This window comes from Punica granatum, chromosome 4 (genome assembly GCF_007655135.1).
Source record: "Punica granatum isolate Tunisia-2019 chromosome 4, ASM765513v2, whole genome shotgun sequence".
NCBI lineage: Eukaryota > Viridiplantae > Streptophyta > Magnoliopsida > Myrtales > Lythraceae > Punica > Punica granatum.
The window spans coordinates 19,549,565-19,576,265 of NC_045130.1; the positions used below are offsets into that span (position 1 = coordinate 19,549,565).

At 38.2% G+C, this 26,701-nt stretch overlaps 1 protein-coding gene across 1 annotated transcript; it reads right to left on the minus strand.

The window, feature by feature from the left end:
• Positions 1 to 1,172: 1,172 nt before the first annotated feature.
• Positions 1,173 to 7,972, minus strand: LOC116204787 (vacuolar-processing enzyme-like). Its single transcript, XM_031537076.1, has 8 exons — positions 7,717 to 7,972; positions 7,430 to 7,594; positions 7,124 to 7,280; positions 5,821 to 6,139; positions 2,929 to 2,977; positions 2,080 to 2,271; positions 1,690 to 1,896; positions 1,173 to 1,570 (listed from the first exon to the last, which is right to left on the minus strand). The coding sequence occupies exons 1-8, from the start codon at positions 7,876 to 7,878 to the stop codon at positions 1,436 to 1,438; spliced, it is 1,386 nt and encodes a 461-aa protein (XP_031392936.1). The 5' UTR covers positions 7,879 to 7,972; the 3' UTR covers positions 1,173 to 1,435.
• Positions 7,973 to 26,701: the final 18,729 nt, after the last annotated feature.

Here is a 26,701-nt window from a genome sequence, read left to right on the forward strand (position 1 = left end):
GCATTGAGAGATTCCTAATCAACCACTATTCAACCGACCCTGAGAAGATCCCCACCTGGTCTTCCTGCGAAACTGAGCATCTCTAGATGGGCTTTACCCGCGGACAATCACAGAGCACATGCAGTACAAACTCTGCAGCCGAATCGCATAATGAACACTAATCATTTGGAGCCATCCCTCTTCGCATCCTATGTTCAATCGTCAGTAATCTCTAGTGGCTAACAAGCCAAAGAAAATTCCTGATCTACTGCGGCCCTTACCATGTATGAATGACCATATTAGTTTCCATGACACTCCTTCATTCTTTAACTCGCCTCAGGCCAGTATCCTATAGGCAGAACTAATAGAGAAAGACCCATTCAAGGTGAACTTTCAAAATGAATGGTCATCCCCCGCTCCCAGTTCACTGGAATAATCGTGACCATCACCAGTAACGTCATACTTGGAAGAAATTGCAAAAAAAACCCCACTGCCAACTCCCAGTATGATCAGTAAAGAGACACAGTCAAGTTACGCTAAGACTCTGGGATTATACCAGAGATAGCCTGTAGGAGAGTAACACGATTAGGCACCCAATGGTTGGACAAAAACTGAGCCCGATGACCCGAACCAATACTCCATCCAACACCATATGCAATACGCAGCCAAACCTGAGAAAGGGAATCTATAGCCAGGATGCAATATCACATTTCTGAAAACTTGGCAACACCGCAAAAGAATCATCATATTTATGCTGTGGCACTTAAGCCCACAACCGCTCCCTTTCTGTGATAGGGCCCCAGCATATGGTAAGCAAGAAACGCGTCGCTGACATCCTTGAGACAACCAATACCAAGCCCCCCCCACAGGACTAAAGATGAGCAACAGTATGCCATTTAACAGGAAGCATAGTCATTTTTCTTTTCGGTTACAAATGAGGCCAAAAGCCTAACACAATGAAAGGGAAATCTAAATAATTAATAAAAAGGCACACGTAATTCCACTAAGTATCGAACTTGTGACCTTTAGAATAAGAGGCGAGAGTGTGTACCACTTCGCTACACCCTCTTTTGCTAGACGCATGTCATTTAACAAGATGCATTTTATGGTTTTCATTTCGATATAAGTGGAGCTAATGAGGGTAATTTGTTTGAATTAAATTGATGAAACTAACAAAGGGACTTGACCCAAAATAATAATAATAATAATATCAGGGGACAGTTATATAGTCGTATAAAAATAGATACATATAACATAGATATGTCAATTCTTGCAACAGAGGACATATCACACTTGGCTCAGGATATATAGATATGTTACATTTATTGTACGTGTAGTTATTCTGGGCCTAGGACAACTCGCACGATTGGTTGTTTGCATTTTCATTATGACCCTTTGATTTTATTTTGGTACATATATAAGCTCAGTCTATATATAACTGAACTTTAGCTAACGACTAAGTGCAAACTTGATTGGAGATCGAAGCCATTTGGTCTTCATCGATTCCAGCATTGCACATGTTTGCAAATGCTCCCGTGTACTTTTTTCCATAGGAGGAAAGCTTTCCGCAGCTCTGCTCGTACTTTCTCACCTATATAAGAAACCAAAGAAAACACAAGAGTTTAAACATGATAGGATCTATGAGTTTGTTGCTGATCTACGTACTGTGGTTAATGAAGCCTCATTTAATCGACGAAGGGGAAGACTTACAAGCTTCTTGAAGCAATCCCAATCATCTACTAGAGGCTTTCCTGCAGGTCGAGCAGCGGCATTCAATCCAATCGCGCTGTTTTGGCTAGACAAGGCCTCTTCAATAGACTTGATGGTACGGTCCACTCGTTCTCTGTTAGACATTTCATCTTGCAGTCTCTTCTGGGCTTGCAACTTCTCAGGAGAACCTTCGGCTGCTCTTTTGATCTATCCATCAAACAGAAAGAACACATAATCAAACACACAGCAACTAATAATCCTCTCGACTTTCTTCAATTAATTATGGGATCGATCAAACTATAGCATGTCCTGTGGCATATTAATAGTCATTGATCATTTTACTACTTAAAGACTTCGAATCTCCAAAATGGAAATAAAGAAGAAACGAACCTTGTGTTGGAGGTAAAGCCGAGAGGCATCTCGTTGGCTCACTGATATCGGACTTGACGTGAGAGGAGGTGATGGCTTGACAGGACCATGACCTTTGTTCGTACTAGAACCCATGTAGTTGGACAGGAATTCCTCCTCGATGCCGAGATAACCGTATTGCATGACATGGGATAGGGTCGTCCTCTTTTTAACCTGCTCATGGAAGTGGTGATTGTAAATGAAATCATCCCGTCCGTGAACATATAGCAACATCTAGGAAAAAGTAGCACTAAGTTAACATGCCATAGCCCCAGCCAGAAAACAAACAGACCAAATCCAGGAAGGTCGGTCTTGTACTGTGTACTGAGTATAGACGTCCATAACTGCAACAGATGCATGCAGATTGCGACTTATATAATCCTTAACCTCTAGGCTGTACCTGATATAAGATCTGGGAATGCCCCCGGTTTTAAACAAGCGCAAAGAAAATCTAGTTGCTTGACTGGAACTGCCTTGAATTGCACATAGCAACTTGCAATATCGCAATCTATGCTTAGAGGAAAATGAAAGAAAATCTGCGACTGTTTTCACTTCATTTCTCATGGCAAGAGGTTGACTACCCTTTTTCATCCCTGCTCGCTTCACATTCTGACAATTCATGCGTACATATATATACATATATATATATATATATATATATATTTCCCTTTCTTTTTGGTGAATATTCATGATGCTAACGATCATTTGTGTTAGACTGAAATAGATACTATGATGCAGGTGGGATATGGATCTGATCTGAAGTAGAGACAAGAACTTAACCCTGCATATTACGGAAAGCATTAAGCAATTTTTTTTTCTTTTTTAACGTACCACTTGGTATTGCGCCTGCAATGTCTCTTGATGCATGTCATGCCCATCACTGCTCGAAATGTGAACATTGATCCCAAACAGAAAAGAGATATATATATTAGTATAGGTGCCATGTAGAATGAAAAATTGATATGCAGGAAGCATATGACTCTGGTCCTGCCATATATCAAATGCTAAGAAGGAAAGAAAAATAAATGAGCACAGCCAAGAGGAACTGTATTCATGAAATTCAAATCTAGTAGCTTTGAAAGAGGAGACTCAGTGCAGTAGCATAAGTCGCTGTTTCGGAATGAAGATGTCTCAAGTTCAATTCACATCAATGAGATTTTCGCAGGTGCCACTTTGCTTTAATTCTCCTGTTATTGTAATATGTTTATGAGCTTCCCCTATAATTAAAAAATCTAATAGCTAGTTATTAGTTATAAATCAAAGGTTGCTTATAAAAAAAAAGAAGAAGTTATAAATGAAAGGCAGGTGCTACTGCATAGAGGTGATGCTTGTTTGGACCTTTCATTATGTGCTAAAAACTTAAAAAACTTTCATTATGTACCTAAGTTAATTTGTTTGTACATACTTAACACAACATAATTTTTTCGGTTTTCAACTTTGTTATCACTTTTTTTTAAAAATATTTTCAGAATCATAAAATAAAATGAAATTAAAAGAATAGAATCCGAAGAACAATGTAAGAGAGGGAGAGAAGCGGTGGCAGCTCTTATGCTGATTACCACCGCCCCGATTCGAGGTCGTTGTCGGTGATACCAAAAGTCATCGACGACCTAAAACTGGGCAGTAGTGGGCGAGGCCACCACCAACTAGATTGGTCTTCCTCTCTCTACAAGACTTGGGGGGCTCCGTCACCATTGGTGAGGTGGTCGACGGACGGAGCCTTATCGCTCAGATCTCCCTGTCTCCAACTCACACTCTTTGCTAGAGGAAGGGATAGCGATGACTCCAATGGTGGTGGCCCACCATACTGGCCACCACTACTTAGGAGAGGTCGCTGACAACGTCTAGGCTCACCGACAACCTCACTTGAGTAGTAGCACTTGATGTCGGGAGCAATCACCGCCCCTACAACAGTTGCTCGACTCTCTCTCCCCCCTCCCTCCCTAATTGCTGATTCGAGCAAATGAAAACTATTTGATATCCGTGCAAAATTTTAAAAAATGGCCCATTGGCTACATGACAAAATTAAACTTAATTTACTTTGCTTTTTTTTTCAATTCAACAATACAATTATTACTTTTGTATTTTTTTCAAAATCTTTCTCATACTTTTTCTTATCTATTATTTAAATTAATTTTTTAATACTGAAAGCTCTAAACTATTTAACATTTTTTTCTTCAATTTCAATACTTTTTCCTCAATTCAACAATACAATCATTTTTTTTTCGAATTCTCTCTCATACTTTTTATTATCTATTACATAAATTATTTTTTTAATAAGTAAGTTTTCACTTAGTTAATGATTAAACTGTTTTTTTTCTTTTTCTTAACTTAGTATTTTTCTTTTCAGTTACAAGGAAGGTCATAAGCCTATAGTAATGAATTAAAAATCTTATTAGCCAATAAAATGGTACAAATAGTCCCACCACGAGAATCGAATTTGCAAACTCTTAATTGACAACGAAGGCATGCATCAATATACTACACCCTCTTTACTCATCTTCTTTAGTGTTTACCAAACAAGTTTAATCTAATTATTTGCTAAAAAATTCAATTTTTTTTATATTTTGATTTCGATGACTGCTTTGTTTGGTAACAAAATATAACTTAACTTAACTTAACTTAACTTTTCTCTCAATTCAACACACAATCATTATTTTTTATCTTTTTCTTTAAATTCTTTCTCATTTTTTTATATATTATTTAAATTATTTTTTAATACTAAATTCTTTGAACTATTCATTACTTTTTCCTCAATTTCAACATTTATTTCTCAACACAATCATTACTTTTTTATCTTCTTCTTCAAATTTTCTCATATACGTTTTCCAACTACTTTTGTATTCACCTCTTCAAAATCAAATTAAATCTTTAACCTATTATTATCCAAGCTTCATATTTCTTGTGTGGGACCGTTGCCCTGTCTCTTACCACAAGATGCTATTTAGAGGTGTAAGAGAGCGCAGTTTTGGCGTTCTCCATTTAGTAGTCAACACATGGTTAGCTGTCGAAATATAGTCGAAAATGTGACTTGTCAAACAACAACCAACTTACTTCTTAAAGCATAAAATATTACTTTTTAATAGAATAACTTATCTCTATAGTGGGGTCCCCAAAAAAAATATTACCTATAAAATAAATCACTAATTAACTCAGTTTAAGATAACTCGTCACTTGTGTTTCTAATATATTATATGTAACAACCGTGCTCTTAATTCTTTTCATCCCACGACGAGGCAAGAAAGTGCATCTTTAACCAAACTATGACGTTTACTCGAAAAAGCTAACTAAAGGAATTAAGTAGAGGCTTATACACTGTGGCATATATTTAATGCCCCAAAATTTGACCCAACTAGGGATTAAAAAGATTAATCCCTAGGATAAGTTGAACTCAAACCAAGTCTAATCCAACCTAAAAATATGATAAGTATCAGCAAATAAATTGAGAATACCAATAATCTAATCGGGAAAAATCTAGTTCAAGTTTTTGAGATAACCCTATTGAAAGAGTTTTGCTCCGTAAATACTCACAATTTTTGAACTATAAGTGAATATCCCTTATAGCTCTAAACATGAATAAGTAATTGAGATTAGATTTTATTATCTGCTTTGATACTATTGTATGGTCCTGGACTCCTGAGATTCCAATTATTCTCAACTTTGATAAAAAAGAATCCGCACTTTTTAATATAAAATACTGAGATAATGATATATGCGATGTACCTGTCCTCCATCCAAGCTATGCTATACAGGTCGCCCAAGCATGTGCCATAGTCATCAGGGCTTGAAGCCCGAGCATTTTCACTAGAGCTCGATGCCCGAGGATCGTCACCGGGGCAATATGTTCCGTAGCTGTTCTCCTCCTGGTTTGAGGCAGTGGTCACGTATATGTTGAAGTTGTTTGGGAGGAGGCCCTTGAACAAGCTCCCAGCTTCGCATGCTTCTACGTATATCACCATGTTCTTGTAGGATCCGGACTGATGCTTCTTCTTTAAAACTGCCATGAAATCCTTCGCATAGACATAGTCTCCGACGGGCATCCCTGATGATCGATTCATGTTATTCGTGCATATCCACAGATCACTAGTGTGATATACGCGTTCATGGTTCATGTCATACATACATACATATATATATATTGTACATCTTTACAAACGATGTAATGCTTTCCACTATAATACAGAACTAATATAGCAAATAATATTATTGGTTAACATACATAATGATCGGCTATAGGATGTGGTTGCTTGATAATTAAAATTGGAAAACTGAGCTATATAAAAAGTTTTCATTTTTTGGCTTACAAGTGAGGCTCGTGAATTTAGAAAAGAATGAAATAAAATTAAGGGGTCGCAGGAAGTTTTAATATTGAGAATCCAACTTAATTAGAATCTCATGGTCTTTCAGTCAAGGGCAATAATACTAATGCAAAACACCATCTCCGAGTCATTTATTTAAATATAAATAATTAAATGAAGTTAGGTTGGATTTTTTTTACCGTCAATTGGATATGAGATATCCTACAAAATCCAAACCTGACTTAGTGTCCAACATGTGGATATTTGCCATGCGCAACCTATGCGTATTGCTATTGGCACATTGTGAACGAGACAATTTTTCTATGCGAGTGGGAAGCCGCGAGCATTTGTCATATACTTTTGACCAAAAGACCCATACACACGCAAAGCAAAGAGTTTTTAGGCTATCACATATATATATGATTCCGATGTAAACGCCGGAAACGTCACCTTTACCGGGAATTTCATATCAATATGCTAAGGGAGATGCAATATAAACCTCTTGCGCCATATCGGATGTTAGCCTGAATAAAATCTGAGCTAATGCAATTTTATGTTTATGGGGTACGTATTATTATTAGTTTCGGTCAACATCAACCAATTCCAATGAGTAACGAGCCAACGATCTATTCCAGCTTTGATGGCACCAATAACGCGCGGAGGTAATAACACCTGTGTAAAGACCCACTAGTTATTTGGGTTATGATGGAGTTCACTGACTGACTGACCTATCAACCCAGGACTTCCGTGATCAGCGTAGTATATGAAGATGTGATCATTAGGGCCACTCTTGACCACCTTCCCACTTCCTCCAGTGAGAGCACTTTTGTTGCCAAGTAGTACGGCATAGAAGTTGTGCGCAGTGGTGTGACTTTTCGTGTAATCCTATATATCAAGAAAAGTATAAATATTCAATAATTTTGTTGAACACAATATATATATATATATATGTATGAATGTATCGTTGCATATGGTTGCTTAAAGACTTAAAGTAGATCAATTATAAATCATGTTAAAGAAGGCGAAATAAGAACCTTGGGAACTCCAGCGTAGACATCAGGGCCGTTGGGTTTGTTGATAATGATGCCTGGCGTCGGATTCTCTTCGTTGTGAGCTATATCATCGTACATGAAGACGATGATGTTCTCGTCCTTCATCCCTCCCTTTTTCAGAATTTGGTATGCATGGCATACATCAGCCTGAAATTCGTAGGGGCACAAACCAAATATTAATTTACATACTTAAATAGCTCATGTACGTACAACCAAATAGAAAATATATGTCCATTATAAACCAACTGGCTCCATCTCTGATCAATAACCTGGTGGCGGTAATTAACATAACCCGAAGATCCCGCAACTAGAATTGCCCAGTTTGTCCCCCGAGAAGCAGCTGCTTCTTCATCATTAAATCTTCTACCGGCCTCAGCTATATTTGTACAGAGTAGCAGGAGAAAAATGACCTCACAACAATAAGGTAACATGTTTTGAGGCCCCCGGGATTGATACTGAATGAAACTTTTGAGTGAACAATGGAGAGGAATCTTTGCTTCAGTACTTGTGTGATTTCAGCTACCCAAACATCATATTTATATTCATGGAGGGGCCTCAGTGGAGACGAATTTGCAAAACATTATAGATATAAAAATAACTATATAAATAATTTAGGGAGACGTGAATCACACGTATGTATATGTTTATGTATACTAGCAAAGAAATCACCTGTGATGCACGTACCACTAATCTCATTCACTGTAACATTATGTATTATACCAATACGTCTTACTACCTTTCATCTTGCCTATCAAAAAAAAAAGTATTACTTCCTCACGTCTCTGTATTTTTTTAATTTAATTTTAGTAACTCTTTTTGAAATTCTCATTCACAAGTGTTCCAACCATTATACCAATACGTATTAGTGCCTTATGTCCAGGTAATTTTGTACATTTTTTAAAAATATTTAATATTAGTAATGTTTTTCATAAATTTTCATTTATAAGTTTTCTAATCATTATATATTATATATAAATACGTATTAGTACCTCAAGTATGTGTAATTTTTTAATAATCTTGATTAAATTTAACTTTAAAATAAGAAGATTAAGAGTAAGAAAATTTAGGAATTTAGGTGAATTAATTTAAATAGGCTTCTCATATGCTTGATACACGGTGACTCTTGGTGAACCGATGTGTCAAGCATTTGAGAAGCTTGTAATGCCACGTAGTGAAACCTCATTAAGTGATCAAACCATTATAAATTGTATATAGATTCTTTCATCAGAAAGAGATAGAAGGGGTAAGCTCAATTGGGAGCTCCGCGGCTACTGACCTCCTATTAGGCGATGCCTCCAACAATCTCTGCGTTTAATTGCATGATGTTTTGAGTCACCGCAAATAAAATTGTGCCAAAAAGGGTACTAGCATGCTGCCACGTTGCTTATGCAAGTCAAAAGGACCTAAACTAATGAAATGCTATAACTCTCTTTCATACACATATACATATGTGTGCATTATTTGTATGGAACTGACTTTAGATAGTGACTAGAGAAGTAACTTTATTTTAAACACAAGTTACTTTCAGTAAATTATCCCAAATTTTTGCAAGAACGATAGCAAAACAAAAATAAAATTGAAAAAAGCTATCTTAAGGGAAGGAAAAAATAAGCAAGTATAGAAGAGAAAAATGGTTGGCTTTGGGTATGTAAGAGATTTAGAATATATTTGGGCGACTTAGATTTTTCTTTTTGCCGTCTTAACATATTATTACATATAAAATAGATAAGGGACAATTGTTTTGGAAAGACATGACTTATACACGATAACAGTATAAAAACTTAGAGAAAAATGTATTCGGCTCCGCTCAAATTGGATCGGTGCTCATTAGACTTTCGTATAACATGGTACACACCAAAAAAATATATCTGACATGTAGATTCATATTTTATATATTATTTTTGTGAAATATCCATTAGACCTATAAGTGATTAAGCCCATCTCCAACTCAAAAGTTCGAGCTGGTAGGTTGTGAAACCCAATTTCTTATAAATCCATTCTTTTCTATTCTATTTTTCGTGTGCGGATAACTCTCAATACCCGTCCTCACGTGGTAACGTGTGACTTTGATATTTCACCTACACGTGCTACGTGAACTTGAAGAACTTGCTCTCAAGAACTGACTATGAGTCAGGACTGGACTTCAGTGCTCGGGATGAATGGGGACGACAATTGACAATGAATGCCACACTTGGGCTTGAGTGAAGACGCTCGACTACTAGTAGTCCGCAAGAGATTTGGCGTGGTGTGATCTCACACGGGCACGTGAAAGCATAATCCGCTTTGATACCATGTAAAGTATCAACTGGGCAAATAAGCGATTGAGCCCATTTCCAACCCAATAGCTCAAGCTATTAAGTTGTGAAACCCAATTTTTTATAAACTTATACTTTTCTATTCTATTTTTTCGTGTGGAATTAACTCTTAACAATTTTTATAACTTATTACTAATTTAACAATATTTTTAGACTATGCGCGGGCCTTTTGCCTATTTTTGTCTAAGGGAAAAACATTTGATAACTATTCTATTGGTAAAAGTTTTTTGGGTATGAAAGTAATGATTAATAATCAGCAAAGTGTTGATTTAGTCGTAAATAGTTCTAACACCCTAAGGAGGAGAGCGTAAGTTCGAATATCGAGAAGTGCACTTGTCAGGAGGGAGAATAACATTTCATACTCAATCTTTCATAGTAGTGAGAGCAATGTTTTCCATAATTTTCATTAAAAAAATTAATGACGAATAAATTATTCGAAAAGCAAAATTGGCAGGTTACTCAAAAATATATAAATAATTAAAAATATGTTACTTACGTGTATGCATATATTTGTTGTATGTGTATATATATAGATCGAAGCTCCGATGAGTTGCGCCTGATGGCTTATTACTATACAAATAATTATAAAGATTTTTCTCAAATTATTGGATTTACCATATATGTTTCAGTTATTTAAAATTGATAGTAAATGGAATGATCTAAATTATATCTTATTAATATAAAAAAAAGATGGTACAACCGTAATATTAATCTTAATCAACAGACTGAAAATATTTGCTATCTCACCTAAAAAGTAAATGAAGGTACATCAAAATATATATTGCTTTCAACTAGGAAATACATTTTAGTGCAAAGAAACTTACCCTCCACCTAGAACGACGAATTTTGATTCTCATTTATGGGACATCTTGTTCCTTTTATTTTTCTTCGTTTTCGCCACCTAGATTAATGGGTAAAGATATTGCTCTCAACCTTCTTCAGCATATCATGACTCTTATAAGTACAAGCATCATATATATTCAACCTGTATACAAACATATGGCCATATATTAAATTTTAGTTTAAAGGATATGTTACTTAGCATAAATTGTTAAAGAGGAGGTACGCAAATCCATAAGGAGATAGAGGAGGAGAGATAAAGACTTAGCATGCGTTTGTTTTAAATTAATCATAGGGAGTTTATTTGGATAGGAGGGAAAGGAAGGGGAGGAAAGGTTCTATAGAATTTTCAAAAGAGAAAAAAGTAATTCCCTCCCTCTTGCCCGACCTTAGGGGTAAGTAAGGTGTGCACCTGACCTAAAATATTGGGCACTTTACCCGCAAATTTGTATTGATGATATAGATGTATTTTTCTTTGAGCTTGCTAATCAATATATGTGCTGACCTATATTTCATTGAGCTTGCACTTGATTATTTATATATGTGCCGAGTTTTTTCTTGCCTATTTTTCATTGAGCTTAATAATCTACAACTGTGCACATGATTCAAGTTTTTTCATTGAGCTTGCCTTAATCTGCAAGCTCACTGAAAAATAGCAAAGTACCCCTCGATGAAATTCTGGTCAACTCAAATCACGTGCCCTCCACATGACTTCTGTAAGGGTAAAAGAATCATTTGACGCTATAAAAATAACAAAATAATAGCCCATTTGATTTCACAAAATTTTTTAACTCTATTCCACTTAACTCCATATATTTTCAATTCAATAATATAATTACTACTTTTCCATTTTTTTTCAATTTTTTTAATAATTCAATTCAATTTTTAATACTAAATTCTCAACTATTTGTTATTTTTTCACACTTTTTCTCATAATTCAACAACACAATCATTACAAACCAATTAAAACCGAAATTCAACTCTACTCAACTCTAAAATCAAATACAACCTTAACACGCGTTTGTTTTAAATTAATCAATATGGAGTTTATTTGGATAGAGGGAAAGGGGGAGGAAAGGTTCTATAGAATTTTCAAAAGAGAAAAAAGCAATTCCCTCCCCCTTGCCCGACCTTAGGGGTAAGTAAGGTGTGCACCTGACCTAAAATATTGGGCACTTTACCCACAAATTTGTAATGATGATATAGATGTATTTTTCTTTGAGCTTGCCCATTTTTTTATTGAGCTTGCTAATCAATATATGTGCTGACCTATATGTCATTGAGCTTGCACTTGATTATTTATATATGTGCAGATTTTTTTCTTGCCTATTTTTCATTGAGCTTACTGATCTACAACTGTGCACATGATTCGAGTTTTTATCATTGAGCTTGCCTTAATCTGCAAGCTCAATGAAAAATAGCAAAGTACCCCTCGATGAAATTCTGGCCAACTCAAATCACGTGCCCTCCACATGACTTCTGTAAGGGTAAAAGAATCATTTGACGCTATAAAAATAATAAAATAATAAAATTAGAAAAAAAGAGCAACACTTAATTGGAATTGGGTGGAGGGGTGGCCAGTAGGGGCGCCCCCCACTCTTAATTCTGATTTCTCGTGTCAGATTTTTCTAATTTTGTTAGCATTTTATTAGTATGTTGAATGAGATCAAATGACTATTTTGCCATTAAAAGATGTCAGATGCACGACACGTGACTTGTTTTGTACGAATATTGATCGGAGGGGGCAAAGAGACTATTTTTCATAAAGGCTGGAGGCACCATGAAAAACTTGAAAGGTCATTTAGTACGGCTTGTCATCCTTAAACTGACGACCAAACTGATGTGGTAAACCATACTCTTTCATCTTTACTTCGAGCTGCTATGAATAAAAACTTGAAGAATTAAGATAATTGCCTTGCTCTTATTGAGTTCTCATATAATAGGAGTGTTCATAGCTCAACCAAGAAGACGCTTTTTGAAGTGGTTTATGGCTTTAATCCGATAACACCTCCCATTGATTTGGCACCTTTACCAGCCAAAGAGTTTGTTTGGATGGCAAGAAAGGAGCTGAGCAGATCAAAACATTGCGTGAGCAAGTGAAGCAGCAAATTGAGAAGAAGAATGCGGCTTATGCTCAGAGTATAAACAAGGGAAGAAAGCAAGTGCATTTCAAGTGTGGTGATCTTGTTTGGATTCTTCTTCGAAAGGAGAGATTTCCAAGTAAGCGAAAGAGCAAGCTAATGCCTAGAGTTGAAGGTCCTTTCCATGTAGGTGAGAAGGTTAATGACAATGCTCGCAAGATTGAGTTGCTCGATGACAATAATCTTTCGGCCACCTTCAATGTTAGGGACTTATCACCATATCTAGAAGATGATGAAGATCTGGATTTGAGGTCAAATCCTTTCTAACCAGGATGGGATGATGTACTTCAGGATGCATCCCAAGATGCAATCGGATTTGTTTTGGGCCCGATGACACATTCTATGACCAAGAAACTTGATGCAACACAGTTCAGGCCCATTACCATACTTAAGTACATGGAAATATCTGGTCAAACATCAGACCAATTGGAACAGGTGGCTCATTAATTACCCACATACATTTTGGACAAATTTCTGTTCAATAAGAGTGGTTGCAACAAGATACATGATGAGTTAATACCATAAGACTTTTGTTCAACCATCTTCGTTAAAATTTTATCTTTCCTATGTTTGGGAACAAGTTATCTTTACTTTCCATTGTTGTCATTAAGTCAAGCGGTTGCAAGAGTTCTATTATGATCAATGAGAAAGATAGATGAATATTGAAGGAAATTTACCTAGACCATTTCATCTCTTTCTTATCTAAACAATTTCATTGTTTAGTGGTAAAAACCCTAATTCTTATCGTTCATCCTTGAGTGCGACGAATCAAAATATTTTTCCCTGCTCGTGGCAATTTATCTTATCGAGTGAGTTTAGTTGGTTTTACCCTCCACCATTCTTTCCTTATCCATTTCTGATCCGAGAGCACGTAAAGTGGGATGTTAGGTCCGACTCCGTCAATGGATTTTCTCCATTTACAATATTCGAATTCAAGACCTTGATGAAGAGAAATAAATGTTAAACCATTTGAACCAACTCATATGATTGGTCATGGACTCTTACTACTTCAATTTTATCTGAATGTTTTTATTGCAGGAAATCTATTAATTTTCTTTTTATAAACATTAATGCGTTCAAATTTTAGTTCTCGTTGCAAATTAGGATATGAACATCTTAATTCGTACTTTCCAATATCTCAGATCTCTCTCCCCTCTAAATTTCTTCCTCTGATAGTTGTATATTTTCTTCACTTGAAACTGATCATATGTATCCTCCAAAGATGAAATTCATATTCATTTTCCACTTAAACCCTGTGTGAAATAAGTGGGTCATATCCATTATGGTATTAATTTCTATTATCCGAAAATTTCGATTTTTTTCTTTTTGATAGTTCTAACTCAATTTGATTAATTTGTAATGATGATTTATGTCAGTACTATCATTTTTATTTCCACCTGCTTTCTACTGATAGATTTTCTTAGAAAAGTCCCACTGGTTCTTCTAGAAAAGCTCCAAAATCGGAATTAGAATATATCGATTGTATTCGTTTAGTTGTGGGAATCAGATTCTGGTCTCTTTTTATAAGAGAGTTGAATCCCCATAGGGAAATCGTCCATTTCTGGGAGACCTCTTAGCTAGGAGACCTCAGGAAAGGAAAAGGAATCAAAACTATATTTTTTAAAAATCTTTTGCCAAGAAAAGATACAGTCAGCTTTTTTTTTTTTTTTTATACAAGAGAGGCCCATAGATATGATACAATGAAATAGAAATCCTAACAGATAATAAACGGGTATGGGTAGTCCTACTGAGTATCGAACCTGTAATTTTTTGGTTACCAGCGAGTGTGTGCGCCACTTCGCTACACTCTCTTTGATAATTACTGCCATCTTTTGTATGGTTAATATTTCGAAACTTATTCTCCAAAATTTTCGCATGCACGAGTCCAAATCTAGTAACTTAATAAGAACTAGAAGATTGGCCCGTGTAATAATAATAGTATAATGACGAAGTATGATATTATTAAAAAATCAATGTTTTGTCCGAAATGTTAGTGAATAAAAATATCAGAATGTCTTACTATTAAAGTGTGATCTCACTGTTAATATGATATCGATAATATTAAGTATAATCAATCATGTGAAACAGTAGAAAATCATAACTAATACTAACCCAATTAATATTTTGCGTGAATTCTCCTCTAATATGTACGTATAATTTCCTGCTCAACTATAAAGTAGGATGTCAAATAGGAAGAATATGAAGATGGATGTAACACCCTTTTATACATTTCCAAAATATTTTTTCATATTCCAAAACTTATATAAATAATTACAAAAGAATTTAAGATGTTTATGTAAATTAATAATAAGTTAAAGAAGTGGACTCTTGAAATTTTATGATGAAGTGACACCATAACATTCATCATTTGTTGTATTTTCATTGATAGTCAATTGAAAAGTCACTCAACAGGATGTAGGTTTCGTCTTACGTGGCGCTTTCATATGCATTGGCCTAGACTTATAACTATATATATATATATATATATTGAATAGTGTTTTTTTTTTGTTTTCGATTATAATTAAGCTCTTGGACTTGATAAAGAGAAATAAAATGCTAAGGCAAGGGTATTAAAAGTTTCGATTGTAAAAATTTAAGGTAAAACCTCTTCATTTCTAAGTAAGTGTATCGTATTCTAAAATCTTTTCTTTTTTTTCATTTTCAGTTATAAGTGAGGTCCATGGGTCTTGTACAATGAAATAGAATTTCTAATAACTAATAAAAAGACATGGACGTACATAATGGAATCGAACTTGCAACTTTTTTTTTTGGTGAATTGGCAATTTCTTATTTGATATGTACCACTGGGCTACACCCTCTTTCTGTCCTAATAAAATCCTGTCGGCCGCCGGTTGTCCTTATCGGAAAGAAAATCTTTTTTAGTTAAAAATATAATGAGAATTCCAAATTTTGCAAGGTAAACTGTTTGAATCAGTCGACCTCGGTAATCTCAAAATTTTACATAATATCCCAGGAAATAGGAACATAGTCTATGTTGGGATTGATGTGTGCCCTAGAGGCAATCTGCCATCAATTCTGTATTATGACATTTATATACCATGAGGCATTTCTGTTATCGTGTGGTTGCACTTTCGTTTTACACGATAACGTCCTTGGATAGTAGGTTCGATAGGCATCAAGTATGACTTGATTGTGAGATCTTATCAATGATTAACACTATTCTTAAATGTCCCTAGTCGAAGTATTACCGTTAACTAGGATGACGATAATGCAACAGGGCCAGTGTGGTGGTGATTGATGACCAAGTTTCACAGATCATGGATGTAGAGATATCAAGTCACGTCACAGTTATGCATTAGGGGTAATGCGTACTGGACTGACCCGCCACGAGATTGCTACATGGGTCATTACGAGATTGTCATTAGCAGTTCTCATAGTGACTATGGTGCAGAGGTCTTTTGACTTGAGATCACCATGGATTCCTACATGTAATGTCGTACACTTTGATGCTGTCAAACATCGCCGTAACAGGCTGGTTATAAAGACAGTTATTGGGTATGCCACAGAGCATGGAGAGGAATGTGAGTGACTAAGATAGGATTTGTTCCTCCTTCGTAACGGGAGCGATATCTCACTAGGCCCCTTGGTGGAAGAAGTCTAGAAGTGTATGCGCATATCTAAATAAGTCGATATAGAGATATCGAGCTCGTTTGCTCTGACAGACTTACTCGGAACCAAGAAAAGATTGAGCCATACAGAGGATGATATCGACCATGCCTTGGGGCTCGATCGAGATATAGAGGACAAAGGGACATTGTTGCACGATAACATAGTCCACAGGTTCGTCAAACAGTTGACTTTCTGATTGCTTGGATAATAGTGATGCATTGCTAGATGCCGCTCACTGTTTGTAATGTCGAAATGGAGATTTTGATATTACTACCAACGTAATCGGGAACCTACAGGGTCACACGCAACATACGAATCGGTGGATGATGAATGCGACTTTATCTAATAGAGATTGGATGAGGTTAAGCGCAAGACGGAAACGTCGGAAGTTTAATGAGATTAAATTTCCCGATTGATTGGATATCGATCATTAGATTTAATGGATCGTATAGGGGGTCTAATTGGGCGATGACACTTGGTCCAATCATAAGACGAAAAGTGAACCAATAATGTGCCGACACGTGGCACGGTCATATGATGACAAGTGGACCAATGACAGGTCGACACGTGGCGGACACATGGAGTGAGGATAACCAATTTTAGGTATCCCACATTGATTTCATGAACTCCATGGGGTCCTCCCCTAAGCCTATAAATAGGGGTAAAGGCCCTTAGTTAAGGGTATTGACGTTCGGGTTCAAGGATTACCCGATTCGATTACGGCAAGTTGTAATACGATTACAATTTGCTCAAGGGCCCTATTCGGGTCCATTACTCTAAAAGTTTTATCTTGTGCATGTGCCTTCCTTCGGGTATAGTCCGATAGCACCGCTAGTCCCAGAGTTTCGTCGATGTGGTTGGCGTGGATATCGGTAGAGGCGCGACACATGGAGCGCTTGGTTTGGCGAGCCGGCTTCAGTTCTACGCAATAAGATCGCGCCCAGGTACGCTTTATCTGTCTCTATTCTTCTAGTATGATCCTAGTTTTAGGTTTCACGCGATAGAAAATTTTGAATTTTCTGCTTTTCGTTACTTCTGTTGTTGCTTTGTTAGGTGCGCGATTCCTACAATTGGTATCAGAGCATGCTAGTTAGATACCTTAGTATTTGCGTGGTTGCATGTTTCTGCCAATTGTCTGTCAGCATGACTGTTAGACATTATTGAGTTATAGCTTATACTAGATGCGATATCTGATGTATGCTATGACTTGCCGTAAATATGATTTATGGACAATCTGTGTGTGTAATGGTTACACATGTTGATCTGTTAGGCAAAGAGTTGCATGATGGTATGTGGTGAGATTGATTTTGAAAACCCTCGATGAAAATATTAAGTATGCTGCCTTCCACCGTGTAACGCTCGTCAAGACCATGATCGATGGGTGTATAGACCTTGCCCTCACAGGATGCCCTCATTTATCCTAGTAAGGCGTCGTGTTTACCCGTGGGTTGAACTTAACTAAGCAAGTCTAATAGGATTAGGAGTTCAGAGGCAGGGAGTTGGGCATCATCTACAAATTAGGCCGAAATAAGAAGTTATTCACCCAACTAACTAAGAGTTGCATGTGATGCAATTGGGAAAGAGGGTTCCCTACATAAATAGCCAATTCTGGGAGTTTCAGCCCTTGCTGACTCAGACTTGGTGAAATAAGGATCTTGGACCACTATAAAAATATGATTTTCCAAATCAATGTTTAAGGGTCATTGATTTGATAAAAATAGCGTGAGCAATATTTAACAAAGTTCTCGTTAAATATTGTGATGTCATAATACTTATTCTGCATATATTTGTGGTAGTTACCGTGGTGGTTAATACTACTAGTACCTTGTTTTAGCAATCTGTCCCTCAGAAGGACAAGTTATCTAGGAATGAATTCATGGACTGGTACCGAAATTTGAGAATTGTCCTCAAAGTGGAGAATTAGTTATATGTCTTAGAGCAATCTCTTCTTGAGTTACCACCTAATAATGCCTCCCGAGCCGAGAGTGATGCTTATTGGAAGCATCAAGGTAACGCCTTCGATGTTGCATGTCTCATGCTTGGCACCGTGAATTCAAAGCTGCAAAACAACATGAGATCATGGTGCATACGATATGATCGTACATCTTAGGCAGCTCTATCTAGGGCAAGCCCAGTATGAGAGGTTTAAGGTTTTCAAGGCGCTCTTTCAAACAATTTTAACTATGGGTAGTCTGGTAAGTCTCACGTACTCAAGAGGATTGGGTATGTTGAGAACCCAGAACGACATGGATTTAATCTCAGTCAACAGTTAGTCATAGTCTTAATCCAATAGTCGCAACCTGATAGAAGCCTTTGTCCGAACTGCTCTCATGTTGAGAACAATATAGCAGAATATTAGAAAGGGAAGGTCCATAGTGATGGACCGAAGGAAAATGGCCAAGGGCATGTCCAAAATGGTTTGGATGCATTAAAGCCCAAAAGAAGAGTGGTGAAGGAGATGAAGAAGAAGGGAAGTGGGACTTCCGCTTCGGGTATCCTTGTTATAGAAATAATTGTTTATACTATTTCAACATCTAGGTATAAGATACCGGATGTGGCGCTCACATTTATGAAATGTGTAAGGCCTAAGAATAGTAGATCATTGGCAAATATGCGAGTCTCTTACGGGTTAGAATTGAAACAAGAGTTTCTGCACTAGTCGTAGGCACTTGCCCTTGCCAACTGGGCTTATACTTGATCAAGAGATACTGTTACTATGCGCTTGCTATCAATGGGAACATCATCAATGTTTCTTGTTTGAACAAGAAAGGAATTTGATTCTTTATAAAGAACAAGTGTTGTTCTGTGTGATGTTTGTATGGATCCGAATGTGTACTCTCGTTGGGGCCCGCATGCGCGCTTTTGGATCACGCGGCTTGGGAATGTCCACATTCCTGGGGATGCGTGACAGACACACGTGAGAAAGAGTTGCCACTTAATTATTTTACGACCCGAAGGTCGATGGCCGATAAGTTATCCGGGTCTAGCGGTATGAAACACCTAGTTTTGCTAGGGCATTGGTCTGTGCGAAACCGAAAAGTCCGTGTTCGGGGGTTCATGTTACGTGCGGGCCTATATCCCGCACGCCCTTTCGGTACTCTGGTTTGCTAGGCTTGCAAGTTTTATTTCATTTACCGAGTGAATTAGGTTGCGCTCAGCTTGCACGTTTTGACACCGAAAATTCGGTGAACCAAACGATGTTGGTTGAAAAGCCAATAGAGAAGTAGACCTGTATGTCGGGGAATCATTTCACAATCTTGCGTTACAGTTCATCAAACCATGATGGTTGAATTCCTGCGTGAACTGGAACCGCGATATCTTGGGTTTACTCTTGTCTGGGCAAGCACTGGACTGATTCGATTGATTCGACTCTCGGATTGTTCGCTCACCGATTGAGATTCTTACAGAATGAATGTACAAAATAAATCCTTACAATACTCTCAGAAAAACAATAAATACAAATTACAAATAATCGAATCCCAATCAGTTTGCTTTTGATTATTATTCCGCTCGGACTCGCCGTGAGTTCAGGGAAACACCCAAAAAACTGAAATTCAACTGAGCTCTCAGTGAATAGGGCGTTGGACCCTATGATCGATGGTTAGGGCGTTGGACTCTAAGTACGATGCGTCCTATGGGTCGGGCTCGACTCGCATGGACAAATAAGAGCAGAAAAGTAACAAACAACAATGTGAATTGAAAACAATGTGTTTCTTATTGTCGAGTTTATGTGGATTAATAAATTATTAACCCAATGGTATTTTTGCAAGCAAATGTCATATGTTAAACATACAAACGTGTGTAAAACATTTTGCATTCGGCTTTATTTCAAGGACTTGACAGACATGATGCCTGTGGTCAAGTCCTTTGTGTGTGGATTGCATTTAGATTTGTTCTGTATTGTGACACTGAAATTCCACTGAATTAGCCAAACTCGTGTTTTGACTCTCGATTTGGAACCTAGAGTTCTACCTAACCACTATCTAGCGTTTGGTTAGGTCGAGTGAAATGTTGATCAACATTTGCAGGTTTTGTGACAGAGATAACCGTTCTAGTTACCCGAGTCTACGATAGGATAACAGAAACTCATCAGTGAATAAGAAAAGACTTTGCAGATGAACTTGTACCTGAACAGGTAGCCTATTCTTACCCTGATACTGTAATGTTTCTATCAAACTAACCCTAGGAGTGTCGCTGAATTGTGAAAAGACGATTTTGAGCTTTATTTGAAAATTGTTTTCAGAAAAGGGAAAACATTGCAGTGCGGGCCACCTCGGCCTGTAGCTGATGTTGACCAATTCCCTGGATCTTCCAAGGTTATGTAAGAACCCCGAAAAAGCCAAAGAACCGGTCGATCTAACTGGAAGTGATCTAAAAAAATCTTATGTATCCTGACTTAAGTTACTTGAAATCAGGTAAAAACTCAAGTTGAGACACAGAAGTCCTTTCTAGACGTTCGTCCTACATCGGACTGTGCGTTTCGGGTTTTGAAATAAACAAGTTTTGAAAATGGCATTAACGTCATTTGACAACTTATCGACGCGAGTTATCAGTTAATTACCAATTCATGCAAACTTATCAGTGCCAAGTGGGTTTAATCATGTGAACGTCCCAATTAACCCGTTTGTGAATTTACAACTTAAAATTAAATGTTGAATGCAGTAAATATGCGTGTTGCAGACAATCAGACAGATCATAAATTGATCCATTGAATGGAGTCTGAATACCCGAAAAGCTTAATTTAATGAAAACAATTCATGACACGACGACCAAGATGGGTCCAGGAAGGTCGAGGATAATTTGGTCAAAATGACCAAAATACCCTCAGAACCCAAATGGCTCCGAAAGAGTCACCGATACATGAATCCATGCATTTTTACTTTAAAAATAATGTTTTAAAGTTATTAGTATGCGATATTTGCAATAATGTTGAAATTTGTAATTTGCACAAAATCCGATAAATGGATTTTATCAAGGTAAAGAGACTGTTCTTGACCCGAATAAGGTTGAGGAACTATCGGCTCTTCCTCTTGGGAATAGCCATGGGTTTCCTTGACCCATTTCGGGTTTCAAGCGTTCTCTTTAACCCAATTTCAACTATTTCTCGCATGCTCAAAGTTAAACACGGTAAATAACACGTATTTAACATGGCCAGTGTCGCCATGAGTTTGAAAAACGCATTTAAATATACAAACATGCACAAACATGTTATTTATGGAATCGATAAAACAATACCGACTCCATAGATGCGGGAAAACGTAAAGATTCGAGAAACAACTCAAATCGGAGCAAGGAAACCGGTCTTGACCCAAAAAGGTCAAGAATACACCTCGGTTGCCTCTCCAAGAGGTTAATCCGAGAAGTATCTCGGCTTTTTTGGGTCAATATGGTTTCCTCGACTTTGATTTAAACATTTCTCGACATGCTGACACGTTAAACTATAATAAACATGCATGATATAACATTGAAATTGCATAAAAATTAAAACTTGGAAGTGAAACATGTATAAAAAGTTCAAGAATACACCTCGGTTGCCTCTCCAAGAGGTTAATCCAAGAAGTATCTCGGCTTTTCTGGGTCGATATGGTTTCCTCGACTTTGATTTAAACATTTCTCGACATGCTGACACGTTAAACTATAATAAACATGCATGATATAACATTGAAATTGCATAAAAATTAAAATTTGGAAGTGAAACATGTATAAAACCCCTTATAACCCCAATAAACACAATAAAAATATAACGGTGCGTTTGGTTTCAGAGTTAAAGTAATTTTGATTTTGATTGTGGAAAAGGACAAAATGTTGTGTAGTGTGTTAAGTTAAAGTTAAAGTTAAAATTTTTGTGATTTTAACCCTGAAAAATAAACGGGCCATTAAATGTCCTAGCTCCTCTAAGTCGAGAATGATCATACCTAGTCCCTGGATGCGGGATGGGACTGTAAAAAGTCAAGTTGGACCTTTGGTGGGTCAGGTTGGGGCTGTTTTTCGTTGAATAGACCTGAGCAGGCGCAACAAACCCGATTGGAACACTGGGCAGACCCGACTGGCACCCGGTAAAGAGTAGGCCGGTTCGGTTTGATTTGATAGGATTTCTGGCCGGTTCACCCCTGTTCTAGACACCCAAGGGACCCTCCTTGATGGTGGTGGTGGTCGTTTGGTCCCAGATTTGTCGGGTTGACCCGTATAGCCCTGCAAGATCACGAAAAACAGAGTACGTTTGGAAAACATACTTGACTATGCAGTTTTTGGGTCGGACGTCACCTCGATGTCCCCCGATAGAATTTTGAGGTAAGGTCAATGGCTCCCAACTCCTAACTGACCCCCGGAGGTGGCTGCAATGGTCGTTTTGCGAAAAGAGTCTCGAATCAACACAATCTGCCAGAAAACCGCAAAAACAGTTAGAAAATTCGACCCGATTAGGCAGTCGGGCTGTTTTTTGTGCTGAGCTAAAACCGATGGGTTTTTCTTGAATTTCTCGACTCCTTGACACCCTAGGGCTGTGTGGGGAGGTGTTTGATGGGTTTTGGTAGCTCAAACCGGTTCGAGAAGGCTTGAAATCCAGGTGGGTATTTTTGACCTGAGAAGGACCAAAAATCCTGTTCAGTTTTGTAGTGGCTGTTCCAATGGGTTTGAGGCTTCAAACTTAAAATCTAAGCTTGGAAATGGATAGAGGGGTCGAAAACATGTGGGATATGAAGTTTGGATTTAACCCGGGATGGTAAATACCATGATTCCGACTTAAGTCTTTGGTGTTCTTGCTTGGTTTTGCTTTGCTGAAGCTTGCTGCGGTTTCTTCAAGTCTTGGAGAGCATTTGAAGAGTGTGAAAGCTAGAGAGATGTCATGTGGTAAGTTGTGATTAGCTTAATGACAATAATGCAATTTATAGGTGTCAGCACCTCATTTTGGTCCACAAGTCAAACAAAGTCCATCAATAGCAAACAATGCCACGACTTGAGTATTATCACAGAAGAGGGCTCCACAGAGTAAGAAATTACTATTCATCCTCAAGTCAGTAGGAGCAAACAAATGATATGGGCGAACAACATAAGAACGTCCTAGGTCATCTAGAGCCAACAGAGCAAGAAGAAGCCAAATAATCCCCAAACCGGCATTTTTTAGAATACCACATGGACAGTTCTATTTTTCGATAATTCGCTCAACCATCGGAAGATAGCCAATATTGGACTAAAAAAATCCACGTCAATGCTAAACAGATAAAAAGTGTCTTCAAACGCAATTTGCAAATTACCTACTCTATACAGAATAACTTTCTGTATATAGACAACTTTTTAGTGGAAGTCCAAAAATATCTGTTTCTTAGAGAAAAGTTAATTCCAAATGTCAGATGAGGTCATGCCCCACAATTATACAGAGCATGAGCATTGCTTCAGATTGTTCTTCGGAAGTCACGTAGACACCTCGAATGACTCCCGAATGGCAAAACAAGCATACCCCTCAACGGAAAATCATATCCGGAGACCGCACTGACAGAACATCGGCAAACCAAGTTAGCCATGTATTGCCCCAAAAACTACAGCGGACAAACGCAATTGGGCAAATCAGATTGCAATATCCCTTATAGTTTCCCGAGTGACCTTCGAATGATGGAAAAGACCGTTTTCAACGGAAATTCATAACAGAGGTCCTTTTTACAGAAACTTGACGCCGGAAGATTGGCCAATCCAGTGCTGCTTATCCCGAGGCTCAATGTGAAATCCTCAGACTGAACTGCACAACTCATCTAGGCCTTTCGAGCAGTGCTTTAAAGGTCTTAGATGCAATTTTCCAGTCCTTAGAGGTCCAATCTAGATAAATAGAGATCACAGTGATCTCCGGAGCGCCCAAGCAACTCAGAAAGCAATTTGAAAAATTCAATTTTGGCATCCTAGGACGTCTCCGGTCCCACATTTGCATTACCGGCTTAAGGGTCAATCATTCACGTTGTCTGACAATTCATGTCAAAATGACCAACGTGGGATGCAAATACAAGATATGCTGTCAGAAGTAGTTAACTTCGCTTTTGTCACCTAAAATGAGCAAAAACCGGCTTTCGAGCCTCGGGACCACACGAGGCATTTTGTCACGAAAAATGGCAATCTTGGGCTCATTTCAATCGTTTTATCGGGTACATCGCCAATTCGACGTTCAATTTGAATCATAGGTCTTGAACACACAATCAATCGAGACTCGAGCTTCCTCTCGACTCAACTCCAATTCAAGCGGGACCCACGACATCTTCTTCCCCTTGCTCAAGACAAAACTAGCCCAAGTTGCATGCGAAATATCTAGCTTTGTCCTTCTTGCACTCAACCATCACTATCCATGCATTCAAGGCATTTGGCTCTTCCTCATGAAGATTAACATGGATGACATTCATCCTCATCTTCATTAAGCTAATTGACTTTTGCTAAGCAAGCTCCTAATTACACTTTGCTTTCACTAATTGCACTTAAGCTTTCCCTATATATTGCATAAAGTTCACTAAACTAATTACTTCTCCTCTTGCATGCTCTCTCTAGCTTTCTCCCTCTAGGAAGGTGCTCTCAACTCCTCCTTAGCTGCAACAGCAAGCATCCATCTTCTAGCAACAAAAACCGAGCCAAAATCCTAAGACTTTAAGTCGGAATCCATGGCGGTTACTATTCCGACTTAGATCCAAAATTCTCCAAACTTCATGTTTCACATGTTTTGAACCCAAGGAATTCATTTATGAACTCAGATTTTCAGTTTGAAGTCATTTGCTCATCATTTCAGGTCGATTTCACCATTTCGGGTGAACATCCTGCTCTCTGGTGAATAGTGACGCCCGCCCATGTGCCCGCGGGCCAGCTGTGCACGCCCGCGCGCTCGCCTGCACCCCGCACGCTCGCCTGCACCCCGCGCGCCTGCCTGCGCGCCCTTGCACGTCCAGCCGCGCGCTTAGCTCGCCCGAACGTGCTACCCTTGCACCCGAACATCCTTCCGAGGATTTTACTGAGTCACCCAACTCTCAAACCCGTCCCCGACTCTTTCCTCGTATCCCGAGGCTAGGTAAAACATTATCGACCTAGAGGAGTTAGGGCTTTTTACATTTATTGCGTGTTTATGGAGTACAATGGTGCTTTAAGCATGCTTTGTTTGCAAGTTTACATTTTTATGCAATTTTATGTTATACCATGCATGTTTATCCTTGATTTACGTGCTAGCATGTTGAGAAATACTTGGATCGTAGTCGAGATGAACATTCCGACCCGGGAAAGGCATGAGAGCTCATGGGTTTCCCTCCAAGGGAGGTGACTGAATGCCCTATTGCTCTTTTCGGGCAATGAACGATCTTCTTGACCCAATCCAAGTTCGATTTCTGAGTTTCCTCGTGTTTTCCTACGTGCATGAAGTCGATATTGTTTTATTGATTCCTTAAATAACATGTTTGTTTTATTACTCAAATCATGGCAATACTAACCCTTGTTAAAATCGTGTTATTTATTGTATTTGTTGCTTGAGCATGCGAGAAATGATTCGAAATGAGATGGGGAAAACTCATGGAAACCTATTCGGGCCATGGGACATCTCGGCTCTCCCTCTAAGGAGTAGTCGCCGAGAGCTTCATGAGCTTATTCGGGTTCCATGAGGTTTCCTTTTCCCATTTTAAGTCCGTTTTCGGATTTCGAGTAATTGCTATTTCCTTTACATTGCAAACCTCGCATGAAAATGTCTTTTAAAGCAATATGTATGGATTCGGGTATCGATGACTCATTCGGGTCCATTCGGTTATGAGGGTAGTTTCGGTCATTGGACCAAATTATCCTCGATCCTTAAGGAATCGTCTTGGTCGCCGAATCACGAATTGTTTTCATAATTAATGCATTCGGCAATAACCTTAAGCATTAATACCGACATCGTTTAGTTCACTGAATTTCCAGTGTCAAAACGTGTGAGCTGAGCGCAACTTAATTCACGCGGTAAATAATAAAACATGCAAGCCTAGCAAACCAGAGTACCGAAAGGGCGTGCGGGATATAGACCCGCACGTAACATGAACTCCCGAACTTGGACTTTCCGGTTCCGCATAGACCAATGCCTTAACAACAACTAGGTGTTCCATACCCCTAGACTCGAGTAACTTATCCGCCCTCGACTTTTGGGTCGTAAAATGATAAGTGACGACTCCTTCTTACGTGTGTCCGCCACGCGTTCCCACGGGAAGGTTGACACTCCCAAGCCGAGCGATCCAAAAGCGAGCAATGCGGGCCCCGATGAAAGTCCACATTCGGGTCCTTACAGCTTGACGACTGCACTGGGGACAGACTTAGTGGGTTCAGGCTCGATCCGTTTGCTTTGCTTG

What these genes read in the sequence shown, in the direction of transcription:
- LOC116204787 (XM_031537076.1), bottom strand. Translation starts at nt 7,878, where the DNA reads ATGTTACCTTATTGTTGTGAGGTCATTTTTCTCCTGCTACTCTGTACA. An exon ending in TCTACGCTGGAGTTCCCAAG is followed by an intron (nt 7,281 to 7,429) that starts GTTCTTATTTCG and finishes CTTGATATATAG; the next exon opens with GATTACACGAAAAGTCACAC. An exon ending in TGCAGGCGCAATACCAAGTG is followed by an intron (nt 2,272 to 2,928) that starts GTACGTTAAAAA and finishes TTCCATGAGCAG; the next exon opens with GTTAAAAAGAGGACGACCCT.